The 19,513-nt window shown below is 44.8% G+C and overlaps 1 protein-coding gene across 2 annotated transcripts in view; it reads right to left on the bottom strand.

The window, feature by feature from the left end:
- Positions 1–228: 228 nt before the first annotated feature.
- ITPKB (inositol-trisphosphate 3-kinase B) overlaps positions 229–19,513 on the bottom strand; it is a 96,573-nt gene continuing 77,288 nt past the window's right edge. For both annotated transcript variants that reach the window (XM_006272616.4, XM_019483105.2), the window contains 5 exons: positions 11,404–11,608; positions 6,151–6,252; positions 4,519–4,590; positions 3,195–3,393; positions 229–2,000 (listed from right to left, as the gene is read on the bottom strand). In XM_006272616.4, coding sequence (XP_006272678.1) covers positions 1,930–2,000; positions 3,195–3,393; positions 4,519–4,590; positions 6,151–6,252; positions 11,404–11,608 — 649 coding nt within the window. In that variant the 3' untranslated portion in view covers positions 229–1,929. The remainder of the gene's footprint in view (positions 2,001–3,194; positions 3,394–4,518; positions 4,591–6,150; positions 6,253–11,403; positions 11,609–19,513) is intronic.

The raw sequence follows: 19,513 nt of genomic DNA, 5'->3' as shown, positions 1-19,513 counted from the left end.
CAGAGCCAAGTCCCCAGCAGGTTTGTCTTTCATTTCTCCTGCCATCCCCTCCCCAAACTTAGGGTCCAGTTGTACTCTTGCTAACAGCACTGTACCCCTGGTTTTCACGTGTGTAACCAAGACAAAAATCAGGCTCTCCACAAGTCAGGGCTTGGAGAAAAAGATAGGTTCCATTCTCCCAAGTTACTCCCAGGCAGGCTGACCAGGAACAAATACTTGCTGCGGAGACAGTTTTCATATGCCTTTATTTTGAATGGTACAGGACTTTTACAGGCACTGTGCGTTGGTGTTTCAGACCAGTTCAGATTTTCCCTATATCACCCAATGACCGAAGAAGAGGTGAGAGTTGGGGGGGGGGAGGAGGAGGAGGAAGAATATCTCACAGCTACAGTTCCAGCCTCCAGAAAGGCATAAGACATCCAGGGAAACAATCTGCTTCTTTCGAAGCTGCAAAGCAAGGTTTATAAACAGACTTAAAAAAATAATAATACACATATAGGAGCAACTCAAAAGCTAAAAATACAGCTATAAACTGGCACAGATCTATGCTGCCGCTCGGGTCTTTTCCCCAAAGCTGGAAAAGGATGTTTTTAAAACTAAAAATACATTAAAAAAAAGTTTCCATGCATTAAGTCTTAGTGTTTTGTGCAATTAAAAAAGGAATTAAAATAAATATAACTTAAAAAAAAAAAACTTTTCCATGACACTAATGGAACAGAGGCAAGTCTGTAAGGCACTTCCATATGGGCTATTCTAAGCAGCCTAGGAAGACTGGGCAAAGCTAAACAGTGCAACCATTTACAACTGTATCAAAAGAACTACAGACATGTGCCTGGTGAGATATGAACCAAGAAAGTCTTAGGAGATTTTAATCTTCATGAAAGACGCTTGTGTTCGACTGCAGAACAATTGATGGCTAAATCGCTCCTGCATTATCGTTGCAGTGAGAGAACCTCCCTGACATAGGAAGCTGCACCCATTTGACTATGGCAGACAGTCTCTAGCGCTGCCACTGGAGAAAGAGATGAGGCAATGACCTTTTGGAGTCAGGCGAGTGAGGGATTCAGAGCTTCTGTCGGAAGCTGCTCTTACTCGTGGACAACAACCTTCAGGACTGCTCATAACCTAAACTCAATGCCATCCTTCGGTCCTAAATCCCAGAGACCTCCAAGCTCCCTCTGATGATCAGAACACACCAGCAATGCTTCCCTCCCTGCCATTCTGCCAATACTTGACCTTTAGCAAACCGGCTCCAATGCAAGCAGTCTGCTTAGTTCAAATGTTCCAGGAAGTTAAAAAATAGCCTCCACCCTCAATAGAGGGCTGGTTGTTTTCACAAGACTTGAAGCAGAGGCCATGTATGCTATCCAGTTCAGACAGAGCAAACTGTAAAAAAAGCTGAAGACCGCCACCAGATTTAGTGAACTGTGGCACGAAAGGAATGCCTTAACATCCTTACATTTTACCATATCAGACTGATGTGATCATCTTGAGAGCTGATTGACTGCCCTCTTTCTTCCTGGTATTAGCCTACAGGTATTAGGTCACACCCACACCACCTCAAAGATCGCTTGTGTGTGTACTGAAAAGCCCCCTCAAGACCTGACAATGCAATTCTCTTTTGAAGACACAGGCAGGGTTTGACCTACAGGAACATACAGCTCTGCTGCCTGGCACTTGGTAAATTTTAAAAGGTTTGTAACAAGAAGTCTGCAATAAAGTAAATCATGGAGACAGTCTACACATCACATTTTGACTGAACCAGATGTTAGGGGGCATCAGGGTGGGGAGGAGAAGAAAGGGGCATCCTGGCAATGTTAACCTTTCATGCCATGGAGGAGAGCCCGCTTGAGTGCTAGTCAGAAAGAGCAATCAGCATTGAAGGCTTTAAGTGTCTCTGTGGTTTCCTACCACCACTTTCACTCTCCCTCACTGCTGTCTTGGCCCTTCAGGCCCAGGGTGGGCCAGCTGCCCCTGCTGAGGAGTGCTAGAAGCTGCTCCTAAAATGAAAAAAAAAGAGATCATTGGCTACGTAGAAATCCTTCTCCTCTTGTCTGGCCCCAGACTACTGGTTCTATAACAGTCCTCACCAGTGCCAACTCAGGAGCTCTGAGCTAATGCCTCAGACCTTCATGTGGCATCACACTGCTATACCGCTAAACCATCCAAAGGCATTTTCAATTGGAAGTTGAGGCTGGTGGTAAAACTTCTGCACCTAACATTGTGGCCCTACCTCAGCAATTAGAGGGAAACTCATCATCCAGCACAGGTAGGTCAGCATGGACTAATACACACACACACACACACACACACACACACACACACACACACCCCGACTTGGCCACAGATAAGAAGTAACCTTGAAATCCAAGTGGCCACTCAAATGATCCCATGATCCCAAGCAGATAATAGGATTTCTCAAGTATAGAGAAAAGCTTAGTTCTGCTATTACTAGTTACTCCCACAGACTCTACACAGCTAGGTTCCTAGATTTAAGGATATTAGTAAATAACTAAATTGCTCCCACTTGGCTGATCCTGCCTTTTCCTGCTCCACGACCTCTACGTTTGTTCTTTATTCCATAACCCCTGAACACCTGAAATGGCAGTCTGCAACTGCCTTAGCCTTGGCTACCTTGAAGATAGTGTGTTACCAACACCTGCCACTGGAGGGCAGCTGATCATTACAGATAAACAACTACTAGCCACCCTTCACTTGACTGAGCTGTCTGATACCTGGAAAGGCATTAAAACATACACATAATCTCATGAGCCACAGAGTTCAGCACTTAAGACATCATCTTCCTTCAGCTGGAGAATGTATCAACTGCCTAACCTTTCACTAAATAAATTTTTGTTAAAAACAGATGGAATAAGAACTAGAGATGCTACAGAAAGAGCGTACATTTGCCTAGCCAGACCAACCAGAGTCGTTAACCTCCAGTACTGAAAGGGTGTGACACGATTTGCTTCTGTCTACTGCACAAAGCCAAGACTTCAAGTTCAGCTTTTGTTCTGGCGGGTGACCTACATATTTACACAACTAAAAAAAACCACCTTAAATAGGGAGATTATAGCTTTAAAATTGGAGGGGTTTGGAAAGTGTCTTGTAGTGCAGTTCGGAAGAGTCAGTTTGAGGGGCAAGATTCTGGGTAGTGGTGGAGTTGGACATATGGCTTTAATGCAGGTCCTCACTTTGTGACAATTCTGTCAGGATCTGAATGAGGTTGTCCAGTCCCCAGAGGTAGCCATCCTCTCTGTTCCCTTCTACCCAGGGCACGTTGTGCTGGAGGACTTGTCCCTCTGGCAGTGGTGTGGTTTTCCCAAAGTCGATCATCCAGACTTTGGCCTGTTCTTTTTTATCATGAATGAAGAGCAGGGAGCTCCCAATCACCTGCAGAAAGAAGACACCAAGTTATTTATGCTCCAGCTTTTCCTTAGACACATGCCTGCCCTTCCTTATAGCACCAGTTTTAGGGCCACACTTTCAAACACATTACCTAGAGGTGCACCTGCAATACTTCATATAGGGTTTTTGCATGAGCAAAACCTTAAGTGCATACCTGCCAGCTGTGTTTGCACATACAAATCAGACATTTTAAAACAACTGGACTTACCAATACAGTACAGATCCCAGTTTTTGTACATGCAAAGAGGTTCAGTTCAAAAACGGAAGTAGTACGATTCAGGTGACTTTGACCCAAAAGGAGATATTCCATTTAGACTTTTATATTGAAACTGATTTTTCCTGTGGAAAATTTCAGTTTTACCAAAACTGTTTTGTCAGGAAATTATTTCAATGGAAAATGACTCAACACATCTACCCAGTAAGCACTACAAATGCTGTTTTGATATAGTCTGCCAGCACTTTTTTTTTTTTTTTTTTTAAAGATCTCCAAAGCTGTGTTCAACTAACTTAGTGGTACTCACGCTTCAAGCCCCCAGGGCCAGATGAGTACAGGGAAGCTAGGCCCACAGGGCTGTGTCCACTGTGCACAGTGACCTGACCCAACATTGGATCTGGCCATGGCACAACCCCATATGCTATGCCAGCACAGGACATGCCATCCAGTGTACAGGGTCCCCATGGGCCTGGAAATTTGGCAGTGGTGGGGAGCAGTGACAGCATTTATACAAGGAATTTATCACAGGCATACCATCTAGTCTGTAGCAGAATAGCCAAAAATATTTTTGAAGTCACATAAAACTTCGACATTCCAAACCCATACACAAACTTCTGGACTAATTAAAATTGATAGTTTTTAGCTAAAAACTAATCTTTAACCTCATCAAACGTACCAAGATTAGAGTGTTTTACATCAGATCTCCATAAAGATACTGACTGGAAAAATAAATTAAAGCAACAGATTTGAGAATGGATGCAGATTTCAAAAAGAGGAGCTTTTATGCTGACTATGCTACTTCCCTTGGGCAGGATCTAAAATGAAATTAAAAGCTGTACAACAGTTAGAAACAGATCAAGCCAGGAAAAGTTACAATAGAGAAAGGCAAGTTCTACCTCATGGCATTTAAAGAACGGTGACATCTCCAGGGTGGCACGAATCCCCTTCAACCGATTAAGGTAACTGTTCTGGAAACACAAAGAAAAAGTGTTATGGCCAGTTTAAGCAAATTTCAAGGAAGTCCTTAGACAGACTCAGTGAAGCGTACATGTGGGATTGTTATTATTGTGAATGTCTATACGTTCACTGAGAAACCCTTACCAGGCAAGCAACAAGCCTATGTATTTTCCTGACCTAAACAGAAAGGCTAAATTAGAAACAGTCTGATGTGCCCAATACTGGACAAGCAAGCTGCCTGCCAGCCCTTCCTTTAATCCAGTGGTTCTCAACCTTATTAGACTGGAGACACTCCTTGATAGACTCAAGTCACCCCTATTTTTTGAATACAGAAAAATAGAGCAATTCTTCTATTGCAAAAAACTGAGAAAGACCACAGTAGGTCAGAATGCTTTTGACAGCACGGATTCCTGTCTGGAAGTTTTGGGTTTAATCTTGTGAATTGTGTTTGTACACCAACAGTACTAACATTGTGTGGCACCCCATAACACCCTCGAAAGGATCTCAAGGCACCCTGGTTGAGAATCATGGCTTTAGTATAATTTGGGTGGACAGTTCACCAACTATGATGGGAGCTTGTGGGCTGCAGGGGAAGGCAAAGATAAGGCAGGATGGATTCAAGAAGCCTTGACAACAGGATGGATTAAATTCAGTTCTCATTAGCTGTACTCTAGAATGGGGTCAGGATGGTTTGAAAGACCTCCATGTCCTTTGGTGTACACAGGAGCAATTTGCACAGCTTTGTTTACTGAATTACAAATCTATCCCAATTTACTACTATCAAAGGAAATGTGCAAGTTTAGACATGCCATTTAGAGTCATTAGTGTGTAGGCTTTATATAGCAAGACCTAAAACAAACCTCCCTCAACACAGCGAGATCTTGGACAGTCAGCATAAAGTGTTTACAGTTAAATATCTAGTCTAATCTAGCAACTCAGCAGCCAGATTTGGCAAATGCAAGATATAGGGGTTTGCCACATTCAGACTCAGATGTCCACCACAGATAAGGGAACCTGGGCACCTTGTTAGATCATGCCTTCCCAGGCTACTCTGTAAATTTCTTTAGGAAGAAAAACTCTTCACCAGCCATGCAGGCAGTTGCCATGGTTAAAAACCACATGAAAATGTCCATTCCTCTTTTTCTGCACTACCCTCAGCCACTATAGATGAGAGTTTTACATCCCAGAGGTGATGCCTTCAGCACCTCTGCAGCAGACTTTCCCTTGCCTAGAGTAGCCAACCCAAGCTTATGCTTTTGCCTGTCCTGTGACTTAATCTTACCAGATGCTATAGGCAACAAGGTTCTTTGTGTTGTTATAAAAGCCAGCCATGCAATCTCCCTTAACCTCTCCCTACCCTGGCAGCTCCACCACTCCAGGAAGTGGTTTCTCTTTGCCCTCTTTTGTGCTATTTTAAAGCATGCTCAGCAGAGCAGCAGAGGGCTTCATCTGTCTGTGGTCCTCAGCATTAAAGAAGTTCACCAGCGAGGCACGAGTCCGCAGAGAGAAGCCCCATTCTTACACCTGGAAGACACTTGAGCAATGCCCTCCTGACGCAATGAATGACTCACCAGAATGTTACGGTTCCCTTTAATGAACTCTCTGAAGGCCTCTGTGACTTGTTCCTTTGTCTTTGTCTTCTTGAAGTCCCGGTTTACAGTGCCATCTTCATTCTTAAAAGAAGGAGAGAGAGAGAGAGAGACTCAGAGAGAGTCATGAAAGCTGCTAGTCAGGGAAAAGTATTTGTGTTTTTAAACACTACTTTGCGCATCTTAGGAGGATGTGGACCAGCCTCTTAGATTGCAAGGTCAGGATTTAAACAAGTGCCACTCAAGGCAGGTTAGAGGGAGACAACAGCCAGCATCTGTGCCCTTGCTTTAAGGAGGAAACCAGCATAAAACCTATGCCAGAAACCATTTGAGGGTGGCTTGAGAGAAGAGGCAGACATTTCCCGGAATTTGTAGCATGGTCTTATTTGAAGTACTAAAGCAGCTTGCACAGAGCAAAGCTATAACAGCTCACCTCTACTTACCAGAGACATACCCTGGGTAATAGCCTATTTTCTCCCTCTAGAAAGTCTCAAAGTGATATGACAGAAGATGGAGGAGGTCAAACAATGAAGTCTCCTTTCTACAAACAATTTGGTCTCCTTTGCACTCAGCACCAGCTTTCCACCCAGCATCCAGCTCCTTTCATCCCAGCACCAGATGAGCAGCATTGCTACTTGGTCATCATCCCAGCTTCTCATACTGCATACAACCCAGACTCAGATCCAACCCAGGATGTCCTCCAAGTTGAGCTGTCCTCCCTCCAACATCTGTCCTTACACAGGAGAGTATATAGTCCAATCACTGAAAGACAGATTCCAAGAACCTTCCACCTAATGGTATCTTACCCCAAGAAAAGTCCTGGATTTAGAAGCTAGTATGAAGTGTGCCCTAGGCATGCAGCTGTATTTCTATAATCTAGTTCTGCCATGATAACAACTTGTTTGTGCACAATAATTTGAAGGGGTGGAAGCCGGAAAGACATCCTGTTAGTCTGGAGGGGATGAAGGAAGGCAGTACAATGAATATCCTGCCCTGAAGATTGAGATGTCAGGGGATCCCTTTCAGAGTTTGCCCAGCAGAGTGCTCTTTGTTGAGCACAGCTCTTGGCACACAGCACTCCCATGAGGCAAGGTACTAACTGCAAGCAAGACGGAGTCTGAAGTCAGTCACAAATGGAAAGTGAAGTACACAGATACAATGCATTGAGCTGCAGGGCTCTGCAGACTATAAAACAGCGTGCTGGACTTTATCAGTAAATGATATGTATGCAGCTCTAAGGCAAGGTTATATATGGTTTACAAATTAAAACTTCCAATTTGGAACGCACACCTTGATAGAATCTTTATACACACACACGTGCACGCATGTGCACACACAGAAGGCGGCACCCAAACAACTGTCCTAGCTTAAGCAGCTTTATGTATGCACAGTGGAATAGGTCTCGGTGCTCTGTAAACTGCTCCTTGAAGGTGCAGGTTTGGGAGCCATTTATAATACATAAAATCCTGGATGGTCTGGGACTCAAGGGCAACATATGTTCTCAGAGGACCTACACTACTGTAAGGGACATGGACAAAGCAGCTGTGCTGATAGTCTACAAAACATGGACCCTCAGAGAGGAGAAACAAGCTTTTTTACTGGAAACTTCCTTGCTTAGAGACTTGCTTCCTCTTGTGCTCCAGCAAGAGACAGTTTGGTGACTTCCAGAGCATGCAGGCCACATGCCAAACTTTGGTTAAGTATTGTGACCAGGTCCCCACTAGGGAAAGGATTTTTGTGGTCATCAGGGGTAGGACAGGCACTGGCCCCATTTAGCTGACTCCTCTGGGGTTCTCGTGCTTGTATTATGCGCACACATTAAAAAGAAAGCTGCCAACATGGCTGCACGAGTCACACAAGCCCTTGTGCTGTGGTCTGGAAACATACGTTCACCCTCTCCCCTGGGACAGTCAACATAAATGTGGGGAAGGGCCACAGCAGCAGCCATTGAAGTCTAGTCTAAGAAAGGGAGATGCATGTTTATAAGTGGAGTCTGATACAGAGTTCATAGTTAAATGAAAATTGTGGATGGGCTTTGAGATAAGGCATGATCTCAGCTTCAGGAAAGCCATCTAGCATATTCACAATGCTGCTCCCATAATTACTCCCCTCGGGCGATTTCCTTGACCTGCCAGATGCTGCAGTTGTGCTTTCTGCAGGCATGGCATTTACAGGTGTTCTAACCCCAGGCAGCTAAAGTTTAGAAAGAAGAAATGTGAAGGTGGTTGATAAGGCCAGAGCAACGAGGCTTATCCTGCCCCCTCACCACATCAGCGGCAGCAACCCATTTTTGGCCCGAGGTAACCTTTGTAGTGCTCAATTCACCAGATTTCTTGGCAGAAGCCCAGGACTCCTAATCAAGCAAAGGTCAGGTCCTTTCTAGGAGGGTTCTTGTGCACTGCATACCATGGGACATCATGAGATTTTCCACAGTCTAAGAGTTAAAACAGTAAATCTGGACACCTCATGCTTAAGCTCCTTCCCAAATCCTGGTCTATAGAAATGCCTCTAAATCAATACAGAAATCCTTTACACAGAGCAGGGGATTTAAGGAGAATCATAGCAGTTAGCCCACATCCTTGCTGCAGCACAACAGTTAATTCTTTGGGCCATGGAGGCATCACAATAGCCTAATGAAGAGATAAATGTATCTGTTCTTAGCGAGACAGTTGAGAGATGCATCAAAAGAGTCACTTTGGCAAGCTCCATATATTCTTACAATTTTAGCAGTATAATACCCGTCAGTCAGAGAGTGACAGCTGTAGGAAATAGGTAAAAGTTTGTTCAGAATAAGGGCTGATGACAGGACCTGGCTGACAATGCACATGTCCACTGGAGGCAGCAGGAAAGAAGGGGAGTTTAAGAGAGCTGGGAAGTCAGAGAGATGGAGAAAGGAAGTCTCTTGCAGCTGGCTGGGTGGCCCAAAAGTTCATCCTGTGACTGGATTGGACAGGGTAGGAGAGTGTTTGGAAGCGACTGACCAGAGGGAATGGGATATGTGACAGGATGAGCTTCATGGCAGCAGGATCATGAGGACAGAGGTTTTGTATTGGGCAAGTGGCTACTGGTTTTCTCTCGCAGACTGGGTTAGGTGGAAGGGCCTGCATGAAAGGGAAGATTCGGATTCAGCCAAACTGAATCAGGGACAGTGATCCGAATCAACAAATTGAATCACCATCCCCGATTCAGGCTGAAATCGGGATCCGAATCGAATAGGGCCCGCTTCGCACACCCCTGATGTTCAGAAGTGCTTAAGCAGCTTAGAAGCCTAAGTCTTACTTGATTATCACTGAAACATAGTCCAAGTCAGTTAGGGCTGGAGTTAAGTTTGCAGTAGATACAAGCAAGAACTCTAACTCCTAGCCACACACAAGACCTTTTAACTCAAGTGTGCTGTGACTTTTCATTGGAGCTGGCTGGCCTGTCAGAGGCCACATGCCAATGTTCTGGTTAATGTAAACCTTCAGTTGCTGAAACCACCACTCTGTAGTGAATGCAAGCTGGATCTGCTCAACTGCTGCTACTTTTCTGATGCCATCCCACAATTACCTCTACTGTCCATGTTCTTCAAAGGGGCAGGCACGTTCTCCCACAATTTATTGGGAAACAATTCATAGCGAGTATCAGTTTGCTGCAATGCAAACAACAGTGGAATGTATCCATAGCAGTCTCAGGGTGTGGACAGTCAAACAATAGTACCAAGGTAAAAGGTTTTGGGGGTATGGAGGAGGACAGATTGAGAAAGGCCCCCCTTACACTTTAGCCTCAAAAGCTCAGTGATTAGGCTACTCACCTAGGAAGCTGGAGACCCAGAGTACCTATACATGTGCCCAACACCTGCTCCAATGAGTTCTTATTAGAATGCGTTAGAGCAGACTCAATTAATCAAGTCTGCTGGAATGTGCTAATTGGCATGCTCCAGCAGCCTCAGCATTACAAGTATTCAGTGTCCTCATGCTTCAAAACGGCAGTGGGGTCACGCTTTAACTACAGATCTAATTAAACAACCCCCCCCCACGCACATGTAAAGATGCCCCCAGGTTCTAGCCCTACCCTAACCTTATCCAAAGGGAACCTGAACCTGTATTTTTTACTTCTCTTACATATTCAGGACTCGGATGTAGGCACACATCCAGAATGGGTGCATATATATAGCTGAGTAAGTGTGCACTCAGGTGGTCACCTACTATGCATGCTTAGATTTCATAAAGAAGTAAGGTGGGAAGGGACCTCATGAGATCATCTAGTCTAACCAGGGATCAAACCTATGACCTTATGCATCCCCACTGCAAGGATCTGCAGCATCATTACCTGCATGTAAATGCCAAAAATAACACTTATTCAGCTTAAAAGCTGCCACTTAGATGCACAAAAGAACTCAGAATTCCACCTAAAGCATAGGCACTTTGACCAAATTACTCCTTGCCATTAAAAGGGAAAGCAGTGCATGAGAGAGGAAACAACTTAGAACCAATTAGGACCAAAGTCACCTAGATAGGCTGCCTCTAGAGGGCAGTTTTAAACTGTTAGGATGGAGAGAGATAATTAGCTACCTTAGTCTGAAGTCAGGCAGAAGGCACCTTTGAACCAGTTAGTCTCCAAGATGGTACCCGGCCCTGCCTTCTTAAAACAGTTAAGAGCAGGTAGCCATTTAATGCTTTCATGGACCACAGTGGTGTGTGAAACATGAATAAAGCATGCAATGTTACAGAGAACCTCTCTCACAAAAAGCTTACCTAAGGCAAGTAAACTGGTGAGTCTGAGTGCACCTTGCTATAACTGAAGGAGTAAGGCTGAGGGAACGTTTGCAGAAACAATAGAAACAAGTTCTCTGTAGATTTTGCAAAGAAGCGGCTTGAGTCAGACGAGCTGACTCAAGACTTTTTAATATCCTTGAAGTTTAGAAAGGATCCTGATCCAGTTCAGCTCTGGAGCTATATAGTATTGGGTGCTGACATGGCCCAAAGCGAAAATTCAGGCAAAGATGCCACTGCTGCCTGGTTTTTGGTGGAGGCAACAGCTTTACAAAGTTCCATCTTAGACACTGTAGTGCTATGAGCTAAGCCCAGAGAGAGTGGTGTGCGCTCTTTACAGTAAATCCAGCTACAGAAGCTTCCTGAAGCTAGGGGGGGCTCACAGGAGGTTCACATTTTTCCATTCCTCCCATGTGGTTTTTCAAATAGGCTCTGCAAGCAATGGATGGTACAGTACAGAAGGCAAGTTAGGCAACCTCACCTTGATCCCCTCGATCCTGAATCCCAGCGTTGCTGTAGAACTGATGGTCTCTCTCCACTGCATGTATCGGGGTTTGGTTACTGCTCGCTGGGCATTCTCCTCCTCGGTTGGAGCATCTGGATCTACTTCAGTCATCTTCATATACATGTCCTTCCGCAGGTTCGGCTTCTTCCGAGCTTTTGTTAGTTCCTCTTCCAAGTACGTTCTGTCAAAGGGGTACAAAACCTATTAACAGCCTGAACATACATTAAGGTTCCACTATACGGATTTATGGTTTATGAATGATAACACTGGTGAGGGATGAAGTGCACCACTAATTCATGAGCAAGGTCAGGGATCAGGTCCTTAATCTTGGCTACAGCAGAAGTTTTCATGTACCCTCAACACCCACTGCCTTCACTTGGAGCAGATAACACTCAGCACCTCCCAGGATCAGGCCCTAGACAGTCTGTTTCACGTGGGCAGTGCCCAAAGAATCCCCCGAACCTCTGTAGTCTCACTCAAGAAATATAAAGCCCCAAAACTTCAGGGCCTGCAATGCTGGAACAAACAAGTATCAGACTCACATTCTACATCAGCAACCCAAGCTAGGATGCCAGAGGAGACCAGCATCTTCCACTCACACATAGGAAAAGATACAGAAGGCAACTGTTGAGTTCACAAACAGGGTTTTCACTTCTACTCCCCCAGCCACCACTTGGAGCTCTGCCCAGCTCGCAGATATGCCCTAGTCATGGTGAATCATAGAAAAACACCACAATTCTGGTGTGATCCCCTCCCCCCTCCCTTTTCCCGAAAGTGCTGCAATTTATACCATGTTCCAAGGGCAGGATAAAGTAGGACTGTTTTTGCCACGTGCAACAGGACAAGGAGAAAGACAAAGGTCATTCAGCCTCAAAGACTTGCCATGCGAGGCACTGCATAGTTAGCAACAGTCCCTGCCCCAGAAAGCATGTATCCAGGATAACCAACACCCAGGGAGTAGTTAGCCACAGAGGAGCATAAAGAGACTCACCCCCCCCGCCACCACTACTTTATTGATCCTGCTCAGTTCAGCACCCTGTCGCACGTACTTCAGATATTCTAGTTTACAGAGAATTCAAAATGCATTGGGATAAAATCAGACTAGTTCATTTAAAGCATTTGTCCTAGAGGACTGTGCTCTCCAGGGCTCAAATTACTCTCCGACTCTTGGGGCGGGGGGTCCTGAGGTGGTGGCAGCCGGAAGCTGGGAGCCGCCACCGGAACTGCTTAGAAAAGTGCAGGGCAGGCTGGACGGAGGCTCTTGTCTCTTACAGGGGGGCTGAGCCCCCCCAAGCTCCTTGTATTTCAAACCCTGGTGCCCTCTCCCACAAGCTCTGACAACTAGACAAGCAGGTCACACCAGAGTCAGATCTGCTCCAGTGTTACCTACTCAGCATTGCTTGATAATCTAAATGGGACTTAAGTACATTAAAACAGCTTATCTCCAAATCACTAATCCCCTTTCAAAATGGATTAAACCAATTTGGAATAGGGAATCTGCAAATGGAGTTCATCTGGAGTAGTCCACCTTGCAATTTACACCCTACTTTATTCCAGATTATCTTTCCAATGTAGATTATGCCACCTCTGTGAGAATTTCCTCATATGAGAGGCCTGCCCTGCTAGATACCAAGCACTACTTGCAGTATCCATATCCTGTCACTTCCTCCTACCCATCACCACAAAGACCAGCCTTCACTCCATTCAGCTGCAACTCTGGTAATGACCTCAACAGCCCAATACTGTTACCTCCTAGCTAGTCTTCCTAAACACTTCTGCCAACCTATGCAGGAATGCAGCCACTGGGATCATCTTCCTTGACCAGCTCCTTCTTTTCAAGTCCAACAAGGTCAAGCTTCTTTTAAATCACCTTGAAGAGCCTACATGACAACTGATTCAATTTTCCAATTCTCAAAAGTGCATTGAACAAGGATTACATCCAATCATGGTTGACACTGTCCTAAAGTAGAAGGAAACCTCTCTTGACCTTTACTTGAAAGGGAAGAGCTGTTTTTCTCCCCTCTGGCAAGCTGGGGCCAGACGACTCAAGACTGGACAGCTTGTTTGGAATACTGAGCAAATCTGAACAATGACTTATTCTCATGAGTTAAATGAAGCTTTCAGACTGTGCTCTGTCAACTGATTTTGTACTGGAAAAGTTGGCTAGGTTCAAGGAAAGAGAGCGAGTGAGCGAGCTACATCCCAGCACTTGGCTGTCAGCAGCATTTGATGTTCCCTTTGAGAATCAGCTGACATGTTCAGACTTCTGCTGAAATCTAGTGTTTGCCTTATACCCTTCCCCGCCTCTTTGCCACACACAGGGAACTGGACTCTCCCAAGAAACAACAAATGAGTTTATTCTAATTCCTGAATTTGTGGACTACTTTCTTTTAAGTCCACCTCGAAGGCGGCCTCCACCATTTGCTGAATTAAATTAGGTCAGCTCGGGAAGAAACTATGCAGAGTCAGGAGTCTCCATGGCCCCTTGCAAACCTCACTGTGACAGTCTGCAGTCCTAACTCAAGCTCTATATAGAAACTCCTACTCCTTGCAGGTCCATTCATGGCATCCTACAAAGCAAGCTATTGCTTATGAAATCTTATGCCCTTCTGAATTGGTTAGTCTTTAAAAGGTGTCACTCTGCCTTGCTTTCAAGCTCTAAAGCACTGGTTCTCAATCTGTGGTAGATGTACCACTGGTGGTACACAGACAACCTGTTAGTGGTACACATTAACAAACTTATTATAATTACTTTATATGACAAACATTTGCTGGTGGTTTTTAAGGTTGTATTGTTTTAAATTGGTGGTGCGCAATCTGTCAGAGTTTGGGAACCGCTGCTCTAAAGGGAGCCATTCTCCAGTAGCGGAGAGAGTCAGTGGCTTTCACCTTTTACTGCTTCTCCGACAGAGACGATGTTCATAATATCAGACCTTAGTTTTCCAACTTAAGGGACTTCCACCTTCTCCTTAAACCTTATACTGGTTATTCAGCTCCCTTTTCTACAGCAGTAATAAGCATCACTACAAAACTACACAAGAATCTCAGAAGATTTTTTTTCCTACACTAACTTGAAACCCCATTAAGTAGTAAAGAGTCGATTTGATCAATCTGTGACATAACAATGCCTCCAGGGAGGTCTTTTTACCCTTTTTTGTCAGCAGTGGAAGACACCCAGGTGAAAAGCAGATGGAATTCAAGAAGACAAAACTTAATTACCACAGCTTGATTTTGGCTGGGAAGAGATTAGTCTTAGTGTGTCAGGGGTCTTTTAAAAGCCACAGAAACCCCCAAAACATAACAAAACACCTTGGCTTTATTTTTCCTTTAGAAACACAGTGTGTCCTAACACTCTAGGAAAGCTGCTTCAGGCCTCACTCAGGAAGAGTGCTGTCTATCAACACCACAATTTCCAACTTATTTTATTTATTCCGGCTTATTTTCCAGAATGGTTTCCAGGTCCCAGCCCTCTTTGTAGAGAGGTCTTGTCAGAACCAGAGATAACAGTGGAAAACCTTGCTGCGTCCCTTCACTCCATGTCTGCTATATCCAAAGAGCAGCTTCCTGTTTAGGACAAGGCAAAGAGCTCTAAACACATACTTGACTTTCCTATCTCAAGCAGAGTGTAGGGGAAGCAAGCTAGGGAAACTGTGGAATGGTGTTTGCACATTTTCCCCTGGGACCTACCCCAAGCCAAGTCATATCTTTCAGAGAAAGCATCTAAATCACATGGTAGATATCCCCAGATTCTATTGTCTTTTTTTAAAAGCTCAGATGAAACTGATAAAGGGCTCTTGCTTAAGTCAGCATTGTGATTTCTCAGTGGGTGGAGTAAGACAGCAATGTATTCCTATAGTCATGCTACTCAGAGGGCTAATTTTTCTTCACAGGGCACATAATCACCTGTGAATTCTCTTCCCTCTACTTCTCCCAAGGTTTAACCCTCTCCAAACCCCATTGAATCACAGGTTTCAGTCTGAAAATGTCTGGAGAAGTTTGTGTTAGGTGTAGCCATACTGGTCTAAAGACATAGGCAGATACTTCCTCTGCCTGAAGAAGGGTGTTTGTACCCGAAAGCTTGCAAAGAAGAATTTTTCCAACTATTTTAGCTGGTCTAATAAAAGCCATCAGATCTCTTGTCTGGAGAAGTTTGCCACTGTCCAAAGGAAAGCAGGATAGCTTCCAACTTGGATGTTAAAAAAAAAAGGTGTCAAGTCAAACAAGTGGTCTCTTCCTCCACTCATAACACAGAAAAGAATACTCCTGCAGAGATGAACCCTTTTGACAGGAATGCCACAAATCACCCCTAAACCCTCTTTGAGTGCCACTCTGATCCCCCTCCTCTGCTCAGTCTGCTGCTCTGCCTCCTGTCCCATCTGCCTGTCCCCTCCCTTATCTACTGTATGTCACGCAGAGGCTGCCTGTCACTTGTGCTGCAGGTTGCACACCCCTGGAGTACTCTACCTTCCCTGTGTTCTCTGACTGGGGAAAACTCCCAGAAATCCTCATGTCTGAGGAACAGCACAGAATAACTCATAGGTCAACCAAAAAGATGGCTCTTACATTTTGTGATGCCATATACTTAAGGAAACGGACCTGATCCAAAACTTCAAAGAGATGCCAAACCATGATGCACTTTCCAATCCTTCAGCTGGGACCCACAGTGTCTATGGGCCTAAATTCTTTATTAGCTACTAAATGTTGCTATATATTTCACGTAACTTATAATGCGGTAGCACTTTCAGGGCCTGAGTAGCTATTATAATACATAGATAGTTGTAGAGTTTCTTTATTGTGATGGCATATAGGTCTCCAGGATGAGGTACTGGTTGTGCAGTGTGCTATACATATGCACAATAGAAACTATTCCTGCCCAAAGAGATGATAGGTGGATTCGTACAGCAAGGAAAGTAATAGGGAAATTATCACACTTAGCAAAATAGAGAGCAATCACAGCACAGCAATGCAACAGTCACTTTCAAAACCCTGCCCTAGGCTTTAAGGCTAAGTACAGACAATCAAAAAGCCTGAGGCTGAATCAATTCAATCTTTGCAGGTTAGTCTAAACTATGTAGATTGAATCCCTACAAAATGTGAGCACACATTCACTTTTGATTCTGGAAATGCAGCCACATGCCTGCTGTAGCCCAGCCAGAAGCTGGGGGAAATTAGAGCATGCCTTTCCTGCTTGTCTGGTGCAGACAGCTTGGGTCAAGGCTAGCCCACCCACCTGGAGGGGTTTGTGGAGGAGGTGCAAAGCATCCTGGTATGCTGGAGGACTGTGAGTTAACTTGAATCTGTAGGGGATCTGGGACAGAAAGTTCAGTAAGTTTAAAATCAGTTAAATCTGATACTACATCCATCCAGGTATATCTTAAACTACTTTTAAAAATGTCTGAAACCAGTTTATGTGCATTGAAACTTCTACTGTGTTATAGATTTGAACTGGTTTCTGATCATTTATACCAGTTTATGTGCAAATTCTATCCCTAGCCTAAGAGGTATGTGCTTTTCTCACCGAGTTGCTGTTTAATTTTAATGATTTCTTTAGTGCACCGTTATGTGTTTTAACAACAACAAAAAATTGTGCACACCTCAGTGTACTTACTGCACCTCTCTCCCCTACACATGTGCCACTAGCTCAAAAAAAACCAAACAAACAAAAAGAAACGTGCAAGTTAGCCCACGTAATTTTGCCCACACACACACAGCCAGCCAACCAGTTCATCTCATGGGGAAGTGGGACATGCCAGTGGTTCTGAACCGACTAGAGGCACTCCCTGAAAAATGCCAGCTTATAGTTTTTACTCTTTTTCTGCCTACAGAAAAATAAATAGTGCAGCTTTTCTCTTGCTAAGGTCTCTGAAAAACCACAACTATGGCTTCCTATTTGAAATCTTTGGGCTTACCTTATGAATCATGTTTGCACACATGGTAGTGCTAATGGTGCATGGCACCCCGCAGCACTCTTGAAAGGATCTCAAAGTACTCCAGGGTGCCATGGCACCCTGGCTGAGAATCAGTAAGACATGCAACCCCCTTTCAACCTGACAAGCGGGAGGCTGATTGACACAAGCCAGGCCTACAGGTTACTGCCGGTGCACGCACATTTTAAAATGAAACAAACTCCCATGATCTGTTTGACAACGATGTGCTTTTATGGGCAAAACATCAGTTAACCTGTTCAGAATGTTTTTCCATTTGTTCATGCAGTAACTTGAACCTCACTCCCCTTTCATGCTGGCAGAGTCCAATCAAAACAGTGTCTATGAGCAAGACTTCTCTCAGAGATGCTAACAGAAGCACATGAGAAGAGTTACTAGAGCAGCAGATAATAGATGAACAATATTTAACTGTCTCCCCAGGTAACAGACTCAGTTCACATTTCCTTCAAGGTACACCTCAGGCCATGCTGGAGCAGGATATGTAGCTAGCTTGGAGATTACCAGCACTCCCTTAGCAATGCCTTCACCCCTACAAAGGAAAGAACAGTTCTGTTTCTGATACACAGGCACAGGAGGCACGTGCCAGGAAAGGAAAGGAGGGGGGGAAATATTCCTCTAGCCAACAAGAACCATCAGCTTTTTCAGAAAGAACCAGTCTCCACTACATCTGAGATGCATTTCAGATCCCGATCCCCTCCCTCCTGCAATAACTAAGCCAGCCAGATCTGTGCAGTCTGGCTGGGCTGCAGCATAACCATTTGTGCACCTGATCCTGCAAACGTTGCTCGTTCAACTTTTGCTTACTCATTCCCACCCCTTCATCCTCCCCAGAGCCAACAGGATTTGCCATGTCTTTAAGGACTGAGCAGTTAAATATGTGCAGGACTGAAGTTAAATACTTCACAAATGGGCTTCAAGACAAGCAAGGACAATAATGTCCAAGAACCTCAGAGAAAGAATGCATACATATGCTATATTGCAGACATGAATGTAATAGCAGGAGGAAAGCTCTCATACCTTTTCCTTACTTTGAGGTCAGATGTGAAGCAATGAGAGACTGAGGAAGACATACTGAAGAACTAGCAGTGACAGCAGCGATGAAGGCCTTGACACTAATGAACAGGGCTACTTGAATAAGCTATTCCAAGGCTCAACGCTTTACTAGGACATTTTCCAGAAAATTACTGGTTGCAGCCTACTCTCGAGTGAGCTAGAAGAGGGCTGTCCAACTGGTGGGCCACATGTGGTGGCGCACAAGGGACTAATTGAGACCCCAAGGCTCCAGTCTGGCTGTTGCTCCCCTCATGACTCTGCCTGTAGCAGCTGCCAGATTCTCCAGGCTCCCCACACTTCTGCTTTCTGTACCCATCCCAGGATGCAGCACAGTTCAACACAGCACTGAGCCACGAGCAAGGCCAGGGACACATGGGTATATGGTGCAGTGGAGGCGGAGAGAGAGGGGCACGTCTGTGTGGCATGCAGCCTGTGGTCCTCCTGGTGTGGCCTGTGTAGCATGTGTACCCCACACACCTAGAAGCTGGACAGCTCCAAGCTAAAATATACTCCACCAACATAAAATAAGAGAGGACAGTGCTGTTCTTCCTTCCAGACATGACATGAGTGCAGCTCCGTAGTTCTTTTAACCATGGAGCCCAACATGGCTGTGTGACATGACTGAAATCCTTCAGTCATGACATGCGATGTCTGACTGCTTATGGCAATGCTACTCCCTTCCTCATCTTAAGAGAATTTGTCATGGGAACTCCTGGGCAAAGCTTCATGGAGGCTTTACCTACTTACCATTTTAAAGCTACTTCCATTCAAGGACTGCTATTTTACCCCCTAAAACTCCTGCAACATGTCACCCCAGCTTGTAGATCAATGCCTTCCTGTAGCTGGGAGAGCACAGTAGACTACTTCCTCAAAAGCTGCCACCCCAGGCCAACAGAATAGCAATGGGCTATTGCAGCAAACTAATGCAACAGTCCCCACAGCTATCCTTCCACAGTGTGCCAGGAGGTCATCAGGCTGAGAATATAAAGAGCCTGTCATGCTGCTGCTAAACCCACATGACCTGGGTAAGTCATTTAGATCCAGGGAAGCTTGTTACACCAATTTTTATTTTAGATATTTATTTCCTT

This window comes from Alligator mississippiensis, chromosome 1 (genome assembly GCF_030867095.1).
Source record: "Alligator mississippiensis isolate rAllMis1 chromosome 1, rAllMis1, whole genome shotgun sequence".
NCBI classification, from domain to species: Eukaryota; Metazoa; Chordata; order Crocodylia; family Alligatoridae; genus Alligator; species Alligator mississippiensis.
Note: the sequence above shows the minus strand (reverse complement) of the source record. Positions and strands in the feature narration are given on the sequence as shown.